Here is a 16,689-nt window from a genome sequence, read left to right on the forward strand (position 1 = left end):
ACCCCTTATAAAAAATGCAAAATTTTGGAAATTTTTTTTTTTCAAAATTATACAAAATGTGGTAGGGAACGTTAGCTGTACAAAACAGTGTTAGTTATGGCTGTGTGATGATTTTCAAGAAAGTTATGAAGAAAACCCCTCCGAAAAATATCAATTTTTGCCTATTCCTCATTTTGTGCCAAAAATTATTAGTTTTTTGTTTACAAAATTTGAAGAAAGCGTCTAAATATGGAATGTCATATATCGTTGAACTCGCAATTAAATTCCCCATCGGATGGCGTTCACAGATTAAAATGTTCAATTTTGGCCATTTTTCGCAAAAAAATTACCCCTTACAAAAAATGCTAAATTTTGAAACATTTTTTTTTTGTCAAAATCAGTCAAAATTTGATAGGTATATTTAGCTGGTTTAATTTGATGACCAAAACAGTACTTATTCTGATTGTGTGACGATTTTCAAGAATTTTGTGACGAAAAGCCTTCGAAAAATATGTATTTTTATCTAATGTTATGCCCAAAAATATTGGTCAAAATGAAGGCGTTCCAGTCCCAAAAAAAAGCGGATTTGCCCAAAAACCAGTGAAAAAGCGTTCCTTTTTTTTTTGTCCTGTTTATTAAAGACTTTCTATAAATTTGTTATTAAACTTTCTCACAAAGTCAATGCCATACTTAAAAACATTTCAAAGTACCAATGCTTTTTCTTTGAATTCGTAAATACACTTTCTTACAAAGTCGCAGTTATTAAAAAAAAAAACGATAGAGTCAGAAAGCTATGCGGATTGTTTTGTTACATTTCCTATTGCAACGCGTTATTCAAAACTTTTCACTTAATCCTGTTCCTAGGGTAACGTCCATCCAGAAAGATGCGTGTGTTTGCCATCAGGTAATCCTCTACAGCTGCTTCTCGTACACAAACTCCTCTTCCTCCTCTCCTTCCATGATCAGGGGCTCCAAGCCGACCATGTCGTCCTCCTCGGTTTCGGGGGCCGATTGAAACTCCTCATCGGATTCCTTCATCGACTCGATGGTGATCTGCGTGTCCTCGGTGACAGCCGGATTGAGTGACTGCTCCTCGTGGTCCAGGTGCTGCTCCTCTGTGTCCTGATCCTCTGTGTCTGGCCGCTGCTGGTTCACATACTCTGCATTTTCCGACCCGTCGGATTCCAGCTTCTCATCCTTCTCAGTGTCTGTGTCCATGTGCTGGGTATCCAGCCCCTTCTTGTCAACTTCTTCGCTGTGATCCTTCGCTTCAGCCGGCTTTGGCCTGGCTTTCGCTTTCGTCTTGGAGGTGTCTGCGGCGGGCTCCTCCTCATCCTCCCCATGCTTGTGATCCTGCACATGGTCCTCATCCATCTCCTCCTCGGACTTCAGCGATTTCATGTCATCGTTGCCATCCGCCAGGCGATTCAAGCTGCTCTCCTCCAAGCTTCTGCTGATATCCATGGCTATGTACTCCAGTCGCACCTGGACACTCTTCTGGAACACCTCGCTGTTCTCGCTGCAGAATAGATTGCTGCGCACTTCCTCGAGGCAGCCTTCGAGCACCTTGTTAACCTCGCTCACGTCGCAATCGCCGCCGAGATTCTGGGTGACGATCAGCAGCGTGGTGAGGTTCTTCAGCAGCTTTATCATCCGCGTATTCTTTACCATACCCTTGTTGATTTCGTCGACCGTTTGCGACGCCTTGGCGCGGCACTCTTCGCGCAAATATGTTGGCGAGATCATGGCCTGGACATTGGGATTGCGTGTCAGGCTGGAGGACATCTCCTGCACCTTGGTCAGCTCGAACATAAGCTCGCCGTTGATGCGCTCGATGGACACGATATTGAAGGCATACTGCCGCTGAAAGTTGTCTGCAATCTGTCGGCGATGGCGATCACCATTCTCGTCCTGGCTTATCATCTCGCCCATTGCCAGCTCGGCGGTGGCGTTCATTTTGTTCAGCCGCTGGATACGATCCGCCTTCACCGCAATGTACTTCTCCAGCCGCACCAGATGCTCCAGCAGCGTGCTGGAGTAGGCGTGATGCCGCGCCAACTGCTGCCGTATGGGACTCTCGCCCACCGAATCCTGTCCCAGCAGGGGATCGCTCTTGTTCAGCTTCATGCTGAGCGCATTTCGCGCAGCCGCATTATTGCTGGCCAGATGCTTCTGTGGTTTGGAGTAGTACGATCCCGCTCCCGCTGCCGCTCCTGCGCCGCCGACTCCCTTGTCCTTCTTCTGCAGATAGTTGTTGGTCAGATTGGCGGTGAAGCCGAGATTGGTGGTGAAGCCGAGATTATTCGTTTGATAGATGCTCATCAGGTTCGGCCGGAAGTCTTTGGTGAAGCTGTGCAGCGGCAGCATCTCGTGAAAGTTCTCCGACACAATCTCGTAGTCTGGGATGGCATGGGTGCCCAAGCCGGGCCGTTCGAAGGTCACTCGGTACATGGCGTTCACTGAGTCGTAGGCGGCCACTGTGCCCGCAAAGATCCCGTCCTGGGGAGTTCTTAATCTGGCAGTGACCTTGGTGCCCAGCGGCAGTGGCATGGGTATCTTCTCCGGCATGTCCGACAGCAACATAGAGTCCTTGAACTCGCCTGGCTTCCGCGATTGCAGGGTGCGGATCAGCTGGCGTTTGCGGTCCAGCTCCTTGCGCTCCTCACTGAAAAAGTTGGCGGAACAGCGCCGCGGCCTGCCCATCCTCCGCCTAATGTTAACCCACTCGTGGCGATTGAGGCTGCGGGTGCCCAGCCTGGGCGCCAGCTCGTTAACATGGTTCATGAACTCGTCGCGGCATTCGAAGAGCGGCTTGTCAATGTACGAGTAGAACCACTCGGCTATGGCCCACTTGTGCGCCTTGGGCAGCTTGAGGAGATTGCGCAGCCTCAGGCCAATGGACTGGCCCAATCGCTTGTTCGCCAGCGCAGCAGCCTCCGCTTGGCTGGCTTCCTCCTCGGCAGCCGCTGCTGCAGCCGCCGCTGCAGCGGCACCCTTGCCAATGAAATGGGCACCCCGTCCCGTTTTCAGTCCTCCGGAGCCCAGCTTGCTGCCCACCGACTGACTCTTGGAAGGCGTCTTCTTGTGCTTGCCCAACTGCTGCTGCTGACTGCTGGCCGAATTGGAGTTGGATGCCTGCTCGCTGGAACGCATGTAGCGGGAGACCACGCCCTTGCGCTTCTTCAGCACCTTCGATGGGGTTAGCGGGATCTTCTGGGCAGAGCCTCCTCCGCCGGCGGACAGCGGTGGTCGGCCGGGCATTTTCTTGGGTGCCAAGCTCATGCGCAGCGGCTTGTCATCGTTGATGATGTTCTCGTCGTAGAAGAGACGATTCCTCTTACGTATGCGAGCGGGCATTCCGCGGGCGTTTAGGGTCAGGATGGGTGCCTTCTGGACTTTGGGCTTGGGCGGCGGTGCGCTGCCCACGCGTTGCAGTCCCAGCGTCGCTAGGCTGAAGGCCGGTGGCTCTACCTGCTCCTCCGGTTCGCTGGTCTCGTTGCTGTCCGGCTCCTCCTCCTCGTCGTCCTCTTCGTCGACGTGCTCCTCCTCCTCGTCCTCCTGCTCTTCGTCGCCGTCGTCGAGATCGAGATCATCGCGATTGATCTCATCGTCGTGCTCCATCGGCCGGACGTCAATGGCCTCGTCCTCCTCGCTGGGTGCGGACTGCCTACGGATTGCAGAGGCGGATACGGCAGCTGCTGCCTTCCTGCCCCGTCCTTTGTGGGCTACGGCGACGGACATTCTCACTGGGCGACCGGAGAGCTGAAATTCAAGAAGCACAGTTTATGAGGTAAGAATCTAGGCGACTATAACCATGTAATATATGGCTGCTGCAGCAGCAGCGCTGCCCCCCACCAATGGAAAGCACAGGGAACAGGGATTTGCAGATTTTTCTTTGACTTTATTTGTTGTATACTCCGTACATAATTGTTGTAGTTGCTTCGTTTCTTTTGTTTGTGTAATACTTTGATTGAAGGATCTCGTATATAAGTATGCTCGTGTCCCCACATATATATGCTTGTAAATATATATATATATATATAATTCGCAATCGAAATGAAGCACAAATTCAATTAACTCTCTCACATGGTACACGTGTGTTTGCTGTGTTGTATTGGATACGTAAACGAACACATATTGCAAATTCAGTTGGGTATATATATATAAGTATGCATTATTTCTATAGTTAGGATAAGTAGCTCTTCCGTACAGCTGCAGGCATTTCTGTAACCAGGTAACCAGTTGACCAACCAGGTGGCTTCCTAGGCTCCACGTTCTGCAATCCTATCGATGCACATTTGCGCTGCAACTGAACTGTGTCAGCATTATGAACAGAATGCCAATGCAACTTCACAGGACAATAAGACTTTTTACACAGGCTTTAGCAGAAATATAACATCGAAAGTATAAGTTATATGGGAGTTACAATGTGTATATAATGTAGTGTATAAAAAAAAAACTCTTCGCTCACTAGTTATTTACTCCTCGATTTTTGTTTTTTGCTCTGGTTGCTTGGCTTTCGCTTCGTTACTTTGCTCAATACATTTGTTTAGGTTTATTTTAGATATATATATATAACAATACATTAGGCATAACAAATATCAATAATAATAATAATAATAGTAGCATACAATTGTAATAATAATAGTTGTGTAATCATAATAACAGCTTTTCATTCTTTGTTTTTTTTGCGTTTTTCATTTCCTTTGTTTTTCTCGTGTAGTTGTTGTTTGCTTGCATGTGGTTAATTGTTGTTTACTTTGTTAATATTTGGATTTAGTTTTTCTTTTTTCCGCATGGGAAATTAACGACAAACAGAAACGGAAACAGAAACAGAAACAGAAACACGTGTTCTAAGAGTGTGGGTAAAAGTTAGGCACTAAAATTTAAAATGGACGCAGAAAGGGGGGAATAAGGGGCATATTAAAATCGTGTAATACATTAAAATACATACAGATACGGATTAGATACAGATACAGATACAGATATATAGGGTAAGTATATAAATAAATAACAAAATGTGTTGTGAATTTTCGCTTGAAGCAACTTCGCTTAGCTCCTCGTTTGCCCCAGCTTTGTTTTCTTTTTCTTTTTCGTTTCGACTTAATGTTGCTAAGCTTTTCTTCGTTTCCATTACCTTAACTATTCAACGAAACGCCGTACATTACCGCACTTTTATTTTCGAATAATTATTGTTTTGTCGTTTCTGCTCCCCCAGCTCCTCCTCCTGCTCCACCGCCGACTCGTCCTCCTCCTTGTTCTCCTCGTTCTGCTCCTCCGAAGCGCTGCGCTGAAGGCCGCACTGATTGCCAAATAACAGGGTTATACATCCCGCAGGACTCCTCCATCGTCATCGCTCAGTAGACATTTGCTTAGACATTAAATCGCGTCTCGGAGCCGTCGGCCAGCATGAGTGTCACCGTGCGATTGTTGATCCACACCAGCTTGGCCAGGCGCATCGGATTCAACCGCGACACATCCGGAATGGGGGCCGTGGAGTAGCCCTTCGTACAGCGCGTCTGCGACTGGCCCAATCCGAACATCCCCGTCGAGGTCTGCCAGAAGGAGAGGCGGTTCTCCGCGCAGGAGTACGAGACCAGGTACTTGCCGTCCGGCGAGAAGGCCAGCGAGGTGATCGGGTGCGTGTGGGCCGGTATCATCTGGCACTTGTTCTGCCGCAGCTCGTAGATGGCCAGGTTGCCACTGTTGGCGCCCACGGCAATGCGCCGTGTTTGGGCGCAGTGCGAGATCTGGTTAAACTTGCAGATGGCGGGACACAGCTCCGCCAGGCCGCGGCTCTTCAGCTCGTTGCCGTCCACGCAGTGCAGGGCGATGTCCATCACCTCCACCAGAAGGCCGGCAATCTCCGACTGCATCTTGTCGATCAGCATCTCAACGCACTGCAGTATCTCGCCCTTGGCCTTGTGCAGCACGGACTGGGTGAGCGGCGTGTTGATGGATTGCGCGTTCTGCTGCATCGTATTGTATCTGGCCACCTCGCGCGCCATCGTTGTGATGAACGCCGCCGGCCGAGCGGTGGCTATCAAGCGCAAAGCGTGCCTGGCGGTGCGACAGGCATCCGCTTGCGGGGTAAGTGGGAGTTTGTAGTTCAGATTTGGCACTGCTTTGCCCTCGCACGATATCTCCAGCAGGCCGAGCAGCACCTTGGACACATCCAGGTAGGGCTCCCACACGGTGAAACCGCGACCCAGCAGATCAATGGCGGCGCGACGCAGTGGCGTGTATTGTGGTAGCTTGGGAGACGGTGGCGCGTATAGCAGGTGGGCCAGGGCCATTGAGGTGAGACGGGCTAGATTGTTGGCTATGCCGAAACCCTCCACCACGCTGGATTTGCGGCGCTCCCCGCCAGCAACTCCAGTGGTTAGATTGGCTCCCGTGGCCAAGCTAATACTTCCGCGGTGATTTGGCGACTCCTGGGATATATCCTGTCCAAATTCTGCTCCTATAACGCCCAATAGGATTACGGCCGTTGTTTGCTTGCGCTTCAGCTCCGACAAGCTGGATGGTTTGCGTATAATCTCCTCTTCTTCCTCTTCGTAGTCTTCATCTTGGTGGGCATCTCCGCCTGGAACACTGCCACCTGCTCCGCTACCATTCCCGGCACCACCGCCACCGGAGCCTCCAACACCCACTCCTCCATTGCCGCCCGATCCGGAACCAGCTCCTCCGCCCGCCGGCTGACTTATCAGGGCCAACTGCTGTTGGGCACCCACAATGGGCTCCGTGTGCGTGTAGAGTGGCAGATACTGTGCCCAGCTCTCGACTAGCTGCTTGCGGCCCTTCTTGCCCATCCGGGTGAGCTCGCCCAGGAGGATCTGCTGTGCCGCCTCCCTGATCTCTATGCAGTGATGCTGCCAGCGTTTGACCATCATTTCCACCTGCGGGCGCTTGAATTTCTTTGGCTCCAGGGCCTCAATCTTATCCGGCAACAGGAAGCAATGGTGGGTAGCAAGCAGGCTCCAGGCGTGCTTGATCTGGGAGATGTGATGCGCCATCAGCTCCTCGCGCTCCTCCTCGTTGCTCAATGTGGAGTCCGTGCGCTGTGCCAAGCGCTGCAGCTTCTTGTGCTTCTCGCTGTCCGGCAGAAAGGAGGCCGCGCTCATCGATAGCAGCGTGTTGGACATGGCCACCAGAGCGAGAATATGATTGGTGGTCAACGTAGTGCTGAGCTCCCAATGCAGTCGGGATGTAAAAACAGCCGTGAGATGCTCCAGGCGCTGCAACTCCTCGGGCAGCGGGCGCTTCTTGGAGCTGGAGGGTAGTTGGATGCCCGGCGGTATGGCATAGTTGTTCTGCCATGTGGGCAGCAACAGAGACATATAGCCGGCCTTGGAAAGCACGCCGTATGAGATGGGCACAATGGGTCTAAGCAGGCCCAAGCGCGTCTCGCACATCTTGTCTAGGTGTGGATCCAGGCCCCAAGAATGGAGCAGCGAAAGAAGTAGCTGGGCTACCTCCATAACGTGCGTAACCTCCATCTTGGAGGCGATTTTGCTTTTCAGATCCTGCTGCTCCTCGTGCGGCTCCACTGCCTTTTGCAGGCTCTCCACCTTCGCCTGTACTTTCTTCTCGACAATCTCAGTTTTCTCCTTGAATTTCTGCACCAGTCCATGTTTGTCTTTGTCCTTCAGGATCTTCTCCACATCCACGGCCTTGTTCTTCACCTTGTTGAAGAAGTCACCGATCTTCTTGCTGGCATCCAAATGCATTGACTTGCCATCTTTGGGATTCTGCAGGTGGACACCAAGTGATTCCAAAGTAGCTGGTGTCATCTGTGCGTATTCCTCGCTGTGCAATTCGAAGATCAGTCCCTCGATGTCAAAGAAAAGGATGTGGCTCTCCGCATCCTTGGGATTTGTGCGAAGACCCTGGATCACCAGAGGATTACTGCGGTGCTTCATCAGGAAATCGAAGTTTCCTTGATTATGGCCCTGAAGTTGCTGGAGTTGTGTAATCCCACGCTGGGTAGCATGCCGGATTGCATTCATGTTGCGCGACTTCAGGCCACGGAAGAAGTGCACTGCAGGATTGGCCATGCCCATCTCGCTGGCAGATGCACCATTGGAACCGCCGCCGCCGCCTCCCGAGCCGCCATCCTCCGCCTGCTCATCGCAAGCTGAAAGCACTTCCTCTGCCAGCATCCCGTGCAGCACTCGATCGAGATGACCCGTTTCCATTTGCCACACGTACACGCTGCCATCGGAGCAGCCTACGATTAGAAAGTCGTCCAGGGGACGCCACTTAATGGTGACCACCGGAAACAGATGTCTGCTCGCCAGGGTCACACACTTGCGCTCCTGAAGAGACACCAGCGTAACGGAATGGTCCGAGGCCACCGAGCATATGCACTTCAGGATTCTTGGACTACAGCTCTCTGGCGGCACCAACAGTTGTGTGATCTCTCCCGCATGCACGCAAAACCGATGCAGCAAGCTGCCGCTGTACAGATCCCACAGACACACGGCGAAATCGATGCCACCGGAGAGTAGATGCGACTTCTCGTACCGCGAGTGAATCATTGAGGGGCACAGCAGGCAGTTGACCCTTCCACGATGACCGTAGAGGATCTGATGCGAGGGCCAATCGCTGAAGTTCTGCTTGATGCCCACCAGCAGCTGCATCATCACTGTCTGGGTGGCTGGCACTATGACAATGCTGCCATCCTCGCGTCCGATCACCAGGCGACTCTGCTGTGGCAGATAGATACTCGAGGTAAGCTTCACCGGCGACTCTGTGATGCGGGACAGCTGGTCCAGGATGCCCACGGGCGGTGGATCCATTATGGACCACGCCTCGACCAGCGAAGTGCACACGTGCGGCTTAAGGACTCGTGGCGGCATCTGTTTGGCCTGCAGTATGCTAATATTGTCTAACGGCACCTCCGGCACATTCCAAACAGAGATGTATCCCTCGGAGTCGCCGCGCAGAAGATTGTGCTGACCACCGGCGCCCTGAAGCAACTTCATTGCCGGGGGGCACGACAGCACCTTATCGCCAGCGTGTTGCAACACGTAGTAGAGATAGGGTGCATCTCTGACGACACTCTTGGAGTGGAACTCCTTGTTGTCGGGAATGCAGTTCGCGGGCAGCTTATACAAGTAGCCCTTTCCCTCATCCGTCCAGAGCATTACCCGATCGGAGGTGATGAAGTCGCCGCCCTGCCAACGTTCCCTTGCCGGTGCTATTACGGAGCAGAGTACGGTGAAGTCGCCGGCATCATAGATCTGCCAGTATTTAGTACACACCAAGAGCACTGTGCGCTGGTTCTGGGCGCAGCAATTCATGGTGATGGCATTCAGGCAGCGTATCTCCTTGGATTCGTTCTCGTAGATAGGCTCCGCGTGTTTGTTTTCGTTACCCGTCAGAGTCCAGACCTTCACGGTTCCGGTGGTGGTGATGGCCAACACGACATCATCCTTGCGACGCATGGGCCGCAGTACGTGAATAGCGGATATCCAATCCGGTTTGACTTTCGAGCTGAGCACGTAGATCACCTCCAGACTAAACGGGTCCATGACCATGATTTCGGCATAGTAGCCAATGCAGAAGAGGCGCACATCCTCGCTGTTGGCGGTGTGGTAGCTCTGGATTTGGGTGTGCACCTGCGGCAGCTTGACCGCCTCCATGCACTTGCCGTCCGTCAGATCCCAGGTGCACATCTCTCCGTTCTCAGACGAGCTGACCAAAAAGTTGTTCTCGGGCAGAAGCGAGGCACGCACCAAGCACAATACGGGCGCCGAATGGCCCACCAAGAGGCAGCGCGGTGACATCTTGAGGGTGGTGGGCTCCACTTGCCAAAGGCAGATCTGTCCATCGTAGCAGCCGGTGACCAGGGTGAACTGATCGTCCGAGAGGAACACGCTAGAGATGCAGTGCGTGGGCGCCGTGGGTCCCCACAGCACCACAGGCACCACCAGATTGGTACTCACCATGGTGGTGCGCTTTACCCAATCTTTGTGGTGGCTCTCCTTCTCCTCCTTCTTCTCCTCCTCCGCCGGCTTCCTTCTGCTCCCTGCTCGTGCCGCTGGTGATCGTGGTTTTGCTGCTACTGCGGGCTCTGTAAGAATTGTTATTGAGTAAGCATTTGCTCACGTCCACCTAGTGGATGTGGATTATGTGTGGGGCGGCCCCTGTGTGCGTAAGTACTCCAGTTTGGATCGGGTTTGAGTGCGTGGATACAGTGTTACAGTGAAAGCTGCTAATCAGTGACTCACCCAAGGTCTTTCTAAACTTTTTATTTCTCATCATCATTTTATTTTACTTGGTTTCCAAGCAGTTATTAGCAGCTATAACCACAGCCCACACCTATCCAATATGAACTGAAAACAGAATGTATATGGCAATTCTTATTGGAAAGGAAGAATCCCAAAGGGGTAATGTTACCTAATGTTTATTGAACAAGCTCCGTTTCTCATTTCCTGTTTGATTGTTTAAACAGATTCTTTGACAAGAAGCGAAATCTAACTAAGCGAGGTTTACATTTACAACTTATGCAATGTGTAAACATTATATGAAAGATTAAAGGGAAAACAAATTCTACCCTTGGCGACTACCCTTTTTATGTCTATAATTCTGCAAAATGTTGGCAACTAAGAACATTTATAGGAGATTTACAAATTGGTTTGTAAATAGACAAGTATTTATAGAGATTTTCTCTTAGAGTAAACGATAAGATAAGAACTTCCTATTTTTATGGATAGATTATGTGGCAAGGCTAGAGTCTGGAGTCTTGCGAGCAAGTTATCTGTCCTGATAGTGATTTATGTGTGTTATAAATGTGTCAATCTTCTAGAAATCTGACTTTATCGTGTTGATGAATTCTTCGCTGGGCTTTCCCCTTCTAGTTGGTAGGTGAATATGTCGGTCGGTGTGACCTGCAAAGCTCTCTTAAGATAAGGCCGCCTCACAAGTGACTCTCGTTCCCGTTCCCGTTCTCGTTCTTGTTCCCGCCCCCGGCACCTTATCTGCATGTGTGTCCACCTTGGGCAGCCTCCACTGTACTCCACTCCACCTCGGCACCTCGGAATTGGAGTGTCCAAAGATAAACAAGGGTTATACAATATGTGCGGTGGGCGACAGTGGCAAAACCAGAGAAGCGATCCACGGATATACACATGTATATCGGGTTTCGTGCGGTGCAGGGAATATGCAAGGCGCCCGCTGTCGCCAATTGAAAGATCAATTAATTGGGCGACAATTTGGCATCGCAATTTGAGCGGATTTTGCCTCTGCTATCGCACGCACACACACACACCCACACACTGGGCACGCACACAGGGAAGAGCCACAATAATTGTAGATAACTGGGCATTTAGCTAACATTTTTCAGCAGTTTTCCGTATTGGACTGGCTGCCGCGCGTGATTCCTCCGCTATAGATTCCGATTCCGATTCCAAGTCCAATTCCGAATTCGATTCCGAGTCCCGATTCAGTCTGCTCTCGATATGGAGAACTTTATGGTGGTTAGCTACTGGTGGTGACGGTGCTTATTGATCCTGGTCGACGGACATCGCGGTGGCGGAGCAGCGGACTTCAATGTCGATTTCGATTCGATTCTAATTTATGGACACGGGACGGGCGAAACGCACACCACCCCCCGAGCACACCAACACACGAACACCTTTCCGCTGTACAGATTGCTTACAACACACACACGTTGCGTTGCTGTTGCTACTTTGTTATTGCTTTTGCTGGCCACTTTTGCGTACTGCTCATATTTGTTGCACACACTTTCCGCTGGAATCTGCACTCCACGGGATCAAAACACTCCACTGTATTTTCAATTTACTTGCTATTTCCTATTATTTTTTTTGTACACGACTGTGAAAAAAAGCAACGAAAATATTTTATCGACCGTGGGGTAAAAATTTTCGATAGGTTTGCGTGAGCGGACAGGGTTGCAACCGCAGCTCCGGGCGCTCTGATATCGATGCCATGCGAGAGGCGACAGCCCTGGCCCAAAAATTTAATATTTTCCCTTAATTGTTTATAAATTTGCAAATAACTGGGTGAAAACACGATTTCCAGACGCCAAATGGCACACGCTTATGTCTACTGGTCAAAGCGACGGTTTCGATATGGTTTCTGCTCATCCAGAAGCAATCCCGCACGTTTTGTCCCATAATGTTATTACTTTTCGCCCAACGGACAATTGACCATACGCGATTACTTTTATAGGGAGGCCTTTCACCGGGTACAAAAGGCACATAGGCCGTGATGCACTGACCCCGCGAGGAAATAATAGACCTCCTTTCAGGGTTTTCCCCCGCGGAGCATGTTTCGAAACCGAAACAGAAACCATCTCTGCTCATCGACAGAACGCCAATCCGCAGTCGGAGCCGTAACAAAGGCTGCGACTTGCTTGGTCAGCTCATCCGGAAGATGTCCGGGTGTAAAACAGGAGCATTAGGCATTTACTTACCACTGGGTACAGTTGCTTCTATTGCAGGCGGCCGTTTCGCTGGATATTTTGAATTTAAAACACCTTTCACCCGTACAAACACACACTTTTGAATGGCCAAAAAAAAACACTGATTCGTGCTGCCAACTCGGCGCGAATAAAAGAATAAAAGGCGCGCGTGCCGCGCAAAGCAGCCACCAACAATCGGTATATTTTTCAGCACAGACTTGATAATATCTTATATTGATTGGCGTTTAACGTTTTAAGCCCGCTTTCAATACTGCCGCGCTGATTTTTAGGCCGTTCTTCACTGTTGTATTCCTTTACTGCTCGGTGCGGTGGCCACCATCCAAATGCGATCTGACCACCCTTCCGATAGTTCTTCGATCGGCAACAGCTGATTGCACTCTACGGCACGGCATATCTGATTGTTGGCGGCTTGTGGGTGAAATTTACGTGCTTAAGTACAGGCGTAGAACACAGTGTTTGCTAACATATTCGTTGTTCGATGTTACCTTAAAAAGGCACTTTGGTTTGTGCTCTTTTGTCCGTTTGTTTCTCTAGGCCGTCCACAAAAAGCACGCAACAAAAGACAATGCGTAGGGTATTCGCTGGTCGAAGCCACCTCCGAAACAGCCCTTGTTGTGATTTTGCGACAACGTAGCCGCATTTGACTTCCACACATCCCACATCCACGCTGGCTATGGAACACTGACCATGCCCATAATTGAATTAGCGGCCCTGATTAATTGACTGTCCCACGATGCAGCAGCAAACCCAAAACACCGGCTATAAATGCACTCTCATCTGCGCGGGACTCCTCCTCCTGCTGTCCACCGGCGTTGTCAGTGGCCAGAAGCAGTATTCCAAGGCAAGAAAGTTGGAACTGAGGTGGGTCTTGTCTCGAGCCTAACTCGGACATACTAATCCTAACGAGCGCTGCAATTTGCAGGGAGGATGTGCGCCGCATGTTCCAGCACGCCTACGATGGTTACTTGCGCCACGCCTCCAACTACGATGAGCTCCGTCCCCTGACCTGCGACGGCCACGACACTTGGGGCAGCTACTCCCTGACCCTGATCGACGCCCTGGACACGCTGGCCACAATGGGTAATTTCACGGAATTTCGGCGCGCGGCCCGACTGCTCGAGGAGAAGATGGATTTCGACCGGGACATCAACGTGTCCGTGTTCGAGACGAACATCCGCATCGTGGGCGGACTGCTGTCCGCGCATCTGCTCTCCAAGCGGGCTGGCGTAGAGCTAGAGCAAGGATGGCCCTGCAAGGGACCTCTACTACGACTTGCGGAGGATGTGGCTCGACGTTTGCTGCCAGCCTTTGTCACGAACACGGGAATGCCCTATGGCACGGTCAACCTGCGCTATGGCGTGCCCAAGGGGGAGACCTCCGTAACGTGTACTGCGGGCGTGGGGACATTCCTCATCGAATTTGGCACCCTAAGCCGGTTAACAGGGAACAGCATTTACGAGGAGGTTGCTATGCAGGCGGTGCATGCTCTATGGGCATATCGCTCGCCCATTGGGCTCTTTGGCAATCACATCGACGTGCAGAGCGGTCGTTGGACCGCCCTAGACTCTGGAATCGGAGCAGGCGTGGATTCGCTTTTTGAATACCTGGTAAAGGCATCTGTCCTGCTCAATCGGCCGGAACTATTGGAGCTATTTCACGAGGCTCGTGCGGCTATTGATAAGTACATGCGCAAGGAGGACTGGTACGTGTGGGTAGGCATGAACAAAGGCCACGTCACCCTTCCCGTCTTTCAGTCCCTGGAGGCGTTTTGGCCCGGCATCCTGAGCATAATTGGCGACACGGAGCCGGCTTTGCGCACCATCTCAAGGTACATTGGCGTCTGGAAGAAGTACGGCTTCCTGCCAGAGTTTTATAACATCGCTGCAGGAGAGGCATCACCGAATCGGGAGGTGTACCCCCTGCGACCGGAGCTGATCGAGTCAGCTATGTATCTCTATCGAGCCACAGGCAACGAGTATCTCCTGGAGTTTGGTGAGCACATGCTGGAGACCTTGGAGTTCAGTGCTAAAACCAAATGCGGATATGCGACGGTAAGAAGTTTTGTGAACAAGCTGTCCAAGGATTTTAAACTGTAATTGTTGTGGCTTCATTTTCCAGATTCGCAATGTTGTTACCCATGAAAAGGAGAATCGCATGGAGTCATTCTTCCTGGCGGAAACAAGCAAGTATCTTTATCTACTGTTTGACGAGGAAAACTTCCTGCACAACGATGGCTCTGGGGGCGAGCTGCTGTCCACCGAGGATGATGTGTGCGTGGTACAGGCTGGGGCCTACATATTCAACACCGAGGCTCATCCCATGGACATGTCAGCCCTCTACTGTTGCCACGCCCACAACGAGGACATTTACACCTCCCTGGATCTACAGCGCTTTAGTCCACGGGCAATATTGGAGAGGAGCAAAAAGCGTCAAGTAGCTGCTCAGGAACAGTGGGTGCCCCAGTGTCACGCAGAGAACCACGACTTTTATAACAAGGAGCAGGAGAATGAGCAGGCGCAGGAATCTGGAAAAGAGCAGGGACGCGAGCAATCCGGCACCAGCACTACTATGGCCGTAGATATCGAGGTGTTCGACGAGTTTCAACAGCCCGCCGGCGATCTGCTGGTGAGCAACTTCGAGCAGATACGCGAGGAGCGGGAGCTAAACGAGAGTCTGCACAGAAACGTGGTGGCACGAAACCAGTTGACCGTCAGCGATCTGGATGAATTCTTTGCGCAGCGGCGGGAGAATTTTGCAAGCGCCTCCGAAGCGCTTAACTATGTAAGGACCTTCATGGCCAACTATACCATGGATGTGGCCTTTATACGGGGCCTGCAAATGTACGATACTAATATGACTAGTGTACTGGGCATAGGTGCCCAGAAAGAGTATGAGTCTCGAATGAGATCCCTTTGGCAGCTGTACGAACTGGAGCAGCAATATGCGGCCAATATCCAACTGATACAAGGATTGGGCTTGCTAGCATTCCAGACGGACAGTGCTCGGATACCCAGTCATTTGACTGAGGTGCTGGACAGCCTGGATAAATCGGCTCACTTGGAGCATATGAATCCGCAAGATCTCGAAACGAATGTGTCCAATGCCTCCTCGCCCCAGTTGGCAAATATACGAGAAGTTATTCTTAAAGCACGTAATGCTTATGCCATTGCCATGGTCAATACTACGGCCATGCAGGAATTCGCTATCCGAATCTACCTCAGTGGCACTTCGGAGGCTGGCGTACGCATTCACCCACTGCTGGAAGCCGCAGAACTAAGTCAGGAAGCACGGAAAAGGCCACTTAAGTTGGCGGAGGACCGAGCCCTCTTCAGCTACGCCCGTCGAATAGTGGACTTTCGGAAACGAATGGCGGAGACAGTGGACCGATTGCAGACGCTCATGCAGGACATTCCGCCACCCAAGAAGACAGAAGCCACTGCGGACTCTCAGACCCCCAAGGCAGATGCGTCCGAGGTCTACGCTCAGACCCAAGCCCAGATGGCGGCGAAGGCACAGCAGCAGGAGCCGAGCCAGGAAGCGAAGCAGTCGACACAAATTCAAAAAGGAAAGCTTGCCGAAAACGGCTCGGGATTGGGACAAGAGGAGTCGGGCTCCGTGTGGTCGCAGTTTGTGCAGACCATCCTGCGGAAGACCACCGTGCAGCGGGTCAAGTTTGACGAGGCCGTGCTGCTGGAAAAGACGCGCAAGGCACTGGAGAAGCACGCCCACAAGGATTTGCCCCACCATCTGTTCGCCTGCCACCGGCCGGAGTACATTGAGGGATTTGCTTATCGGGACTTTTATCCGGAAGCACTGTAGCTTTGCAAGCACCTCACTAAAGCTAAACACGACTGATCTGTAGATATGTATTTAGTTACTTAGGGGTATTCGCTCTGGTGACTGGGGCAACCGTATATGTATGTAGATAAGTCCTACGCGGATTTTATTTTATTTTCAATTGCACCATTGATAAATAGGGCTTGCAGCAAATTTACCTCAATTCACTTGGAGAACCATCATCTCATACGGTTCTCTGGAATGTTACCGATCATGATATTTGTAGTGCTGGACATAACGCTAATTTTTTTTTTGTAACGATTTACAACTGGACCTGCATTTGTGTTTAAATTGTAGTCTAAATATAAATATCTTACCAGCATTCTCTGTGACTTAAACTTCTTGAGTAAACAGGCTATTCCATATCTCAGCAGCGATGTCTAATAGCTTAGTTAGCATAGGACTACCTAAGATAACCCACC

The 16,689-nt window shown here is 51.0% G+C and overlaps 3 protein-coding genes across 3 annotated transcripts; 1 reads left to right on the plus strand and 2 right to left on the minus strand.

Annotated features, from left to right (window-relative positions):
• Window positions 1–572: 572 nt before the first annotated feature.
• LOC6524479 lies at window positions 573–12,729 on the minus strand. Its single transcript, XM_039374019.2, has 2 exons — window positions 12,422–12,729; window positions 573–3,741 (listed from the first exon to the last, which is right to left on the minus strand). The coding sequence occupies exon 2, from the start codon at window positions 3,718–3,720 to the stop codon at window positions 892–894; it is 2,829 nt and encodes a 942-aa protein (XP_039229953.1). The 5' UTR covers window positions 3,721–3,741; window positions 12,422–12,729; the 3' UTR covers window positions 573–891.
• Window positions 3,860–11,876, minus strand: LOC6524480 (WD repeat-containing protein 7). The gene is made up of 2 exons (XM_015190234.2): window positions 11,321–11,876; window positions 3,860–10,057 (listed from the first exon to the last, which is right to left on the minus strand). The coding sequence occupies exon 2, from the start codon at window positions 9,930–9,932 to the stop codon at window positions 5,352–5,354; it is 4,581 nt and encodes a 1,526-aa protein (XP_015045720.1). The 5' UTR covers window positions 9,933–10,057; window positions 11,321–11,876; the 3' UTR covers window positions 3,860–5,351.
• Window positions 12,730–12,852: 123 nt separating the features above from the next.
• LOC6524481 (ER degradation-enhancing alpha-mannosidase-like protein 2) lies at window positions 12,853–16,589 on the plus strand. The gene is made up of 3 exons (XM_002100302.4): window positions 12,853–13,291; window positions 13,353–14,481; window positions 14,549–16,589. The coding sequence occupies exons 1-3, from the start codon at window positions 13,164–13,166 to the stop codon at window positions 16,247–16,249; spliced, it is 2,958 nt and encodes a 985-aa protein (XP_002100338.1). The 5' UTR covers window positions 12,853–13,163; the 3' UTR covers window positions 16,250–16,589.
• The last annotated feature ends 100 nt before the right edge of the window (window positions 16,590–16,689 follow it).

Source organism: Drosophila yakuba, chromosome X (assembly GCF_016746365.2).
Source record: "Drosophila yakuba strain Tai18E2 chromosome X, Prin_Dyak_Tai18E2_2.1, whole genome shotgun sequence".
NCBI classification, from domain to species: Eukaryota; Metazoa; Arthropoda; class Insecta; order Diptera; family Drosophilidae; genus Drosophila; species Drosophila yakuba.

Coding starts and splice junctions, on each gene's coding strand:
- LOC6524481 (XM_002100302.4), top strand. CDS start 13,164: ATGCAGCAGCAAACCCAAAACACCGGCTATAAATGCACTCTCATCTGC. Junction 13,292..13,352: donor GCAAGAAAGTTGGAACTGAG/GTGGGTCTTGTC, acceptor TGCAATTTGCAG/GGAGGATGTGCGCCGCATGT. Junction 14,482..14,548: donor CCAAATGCGGATATGCGACG/GTAAGAAGTTTT, acceptor TTCATTTTCCAG/ATTCGCAATGTTGTTACCCA.
- LOC6524479 (XM_039374019.2), bottom strand. CDS start 3,720: ATGTCCGTCGCCGTAGCCCACAAAGGACGGGGCAGGAAGGCAGCAGCT.
- LOC6524480 (XM_015190234.2), bottom strand. CDS start 9,932: ATGGTGAGTACCAATCTGGTGGTGCCTGTGGTGCTGTGGGGACCCACG.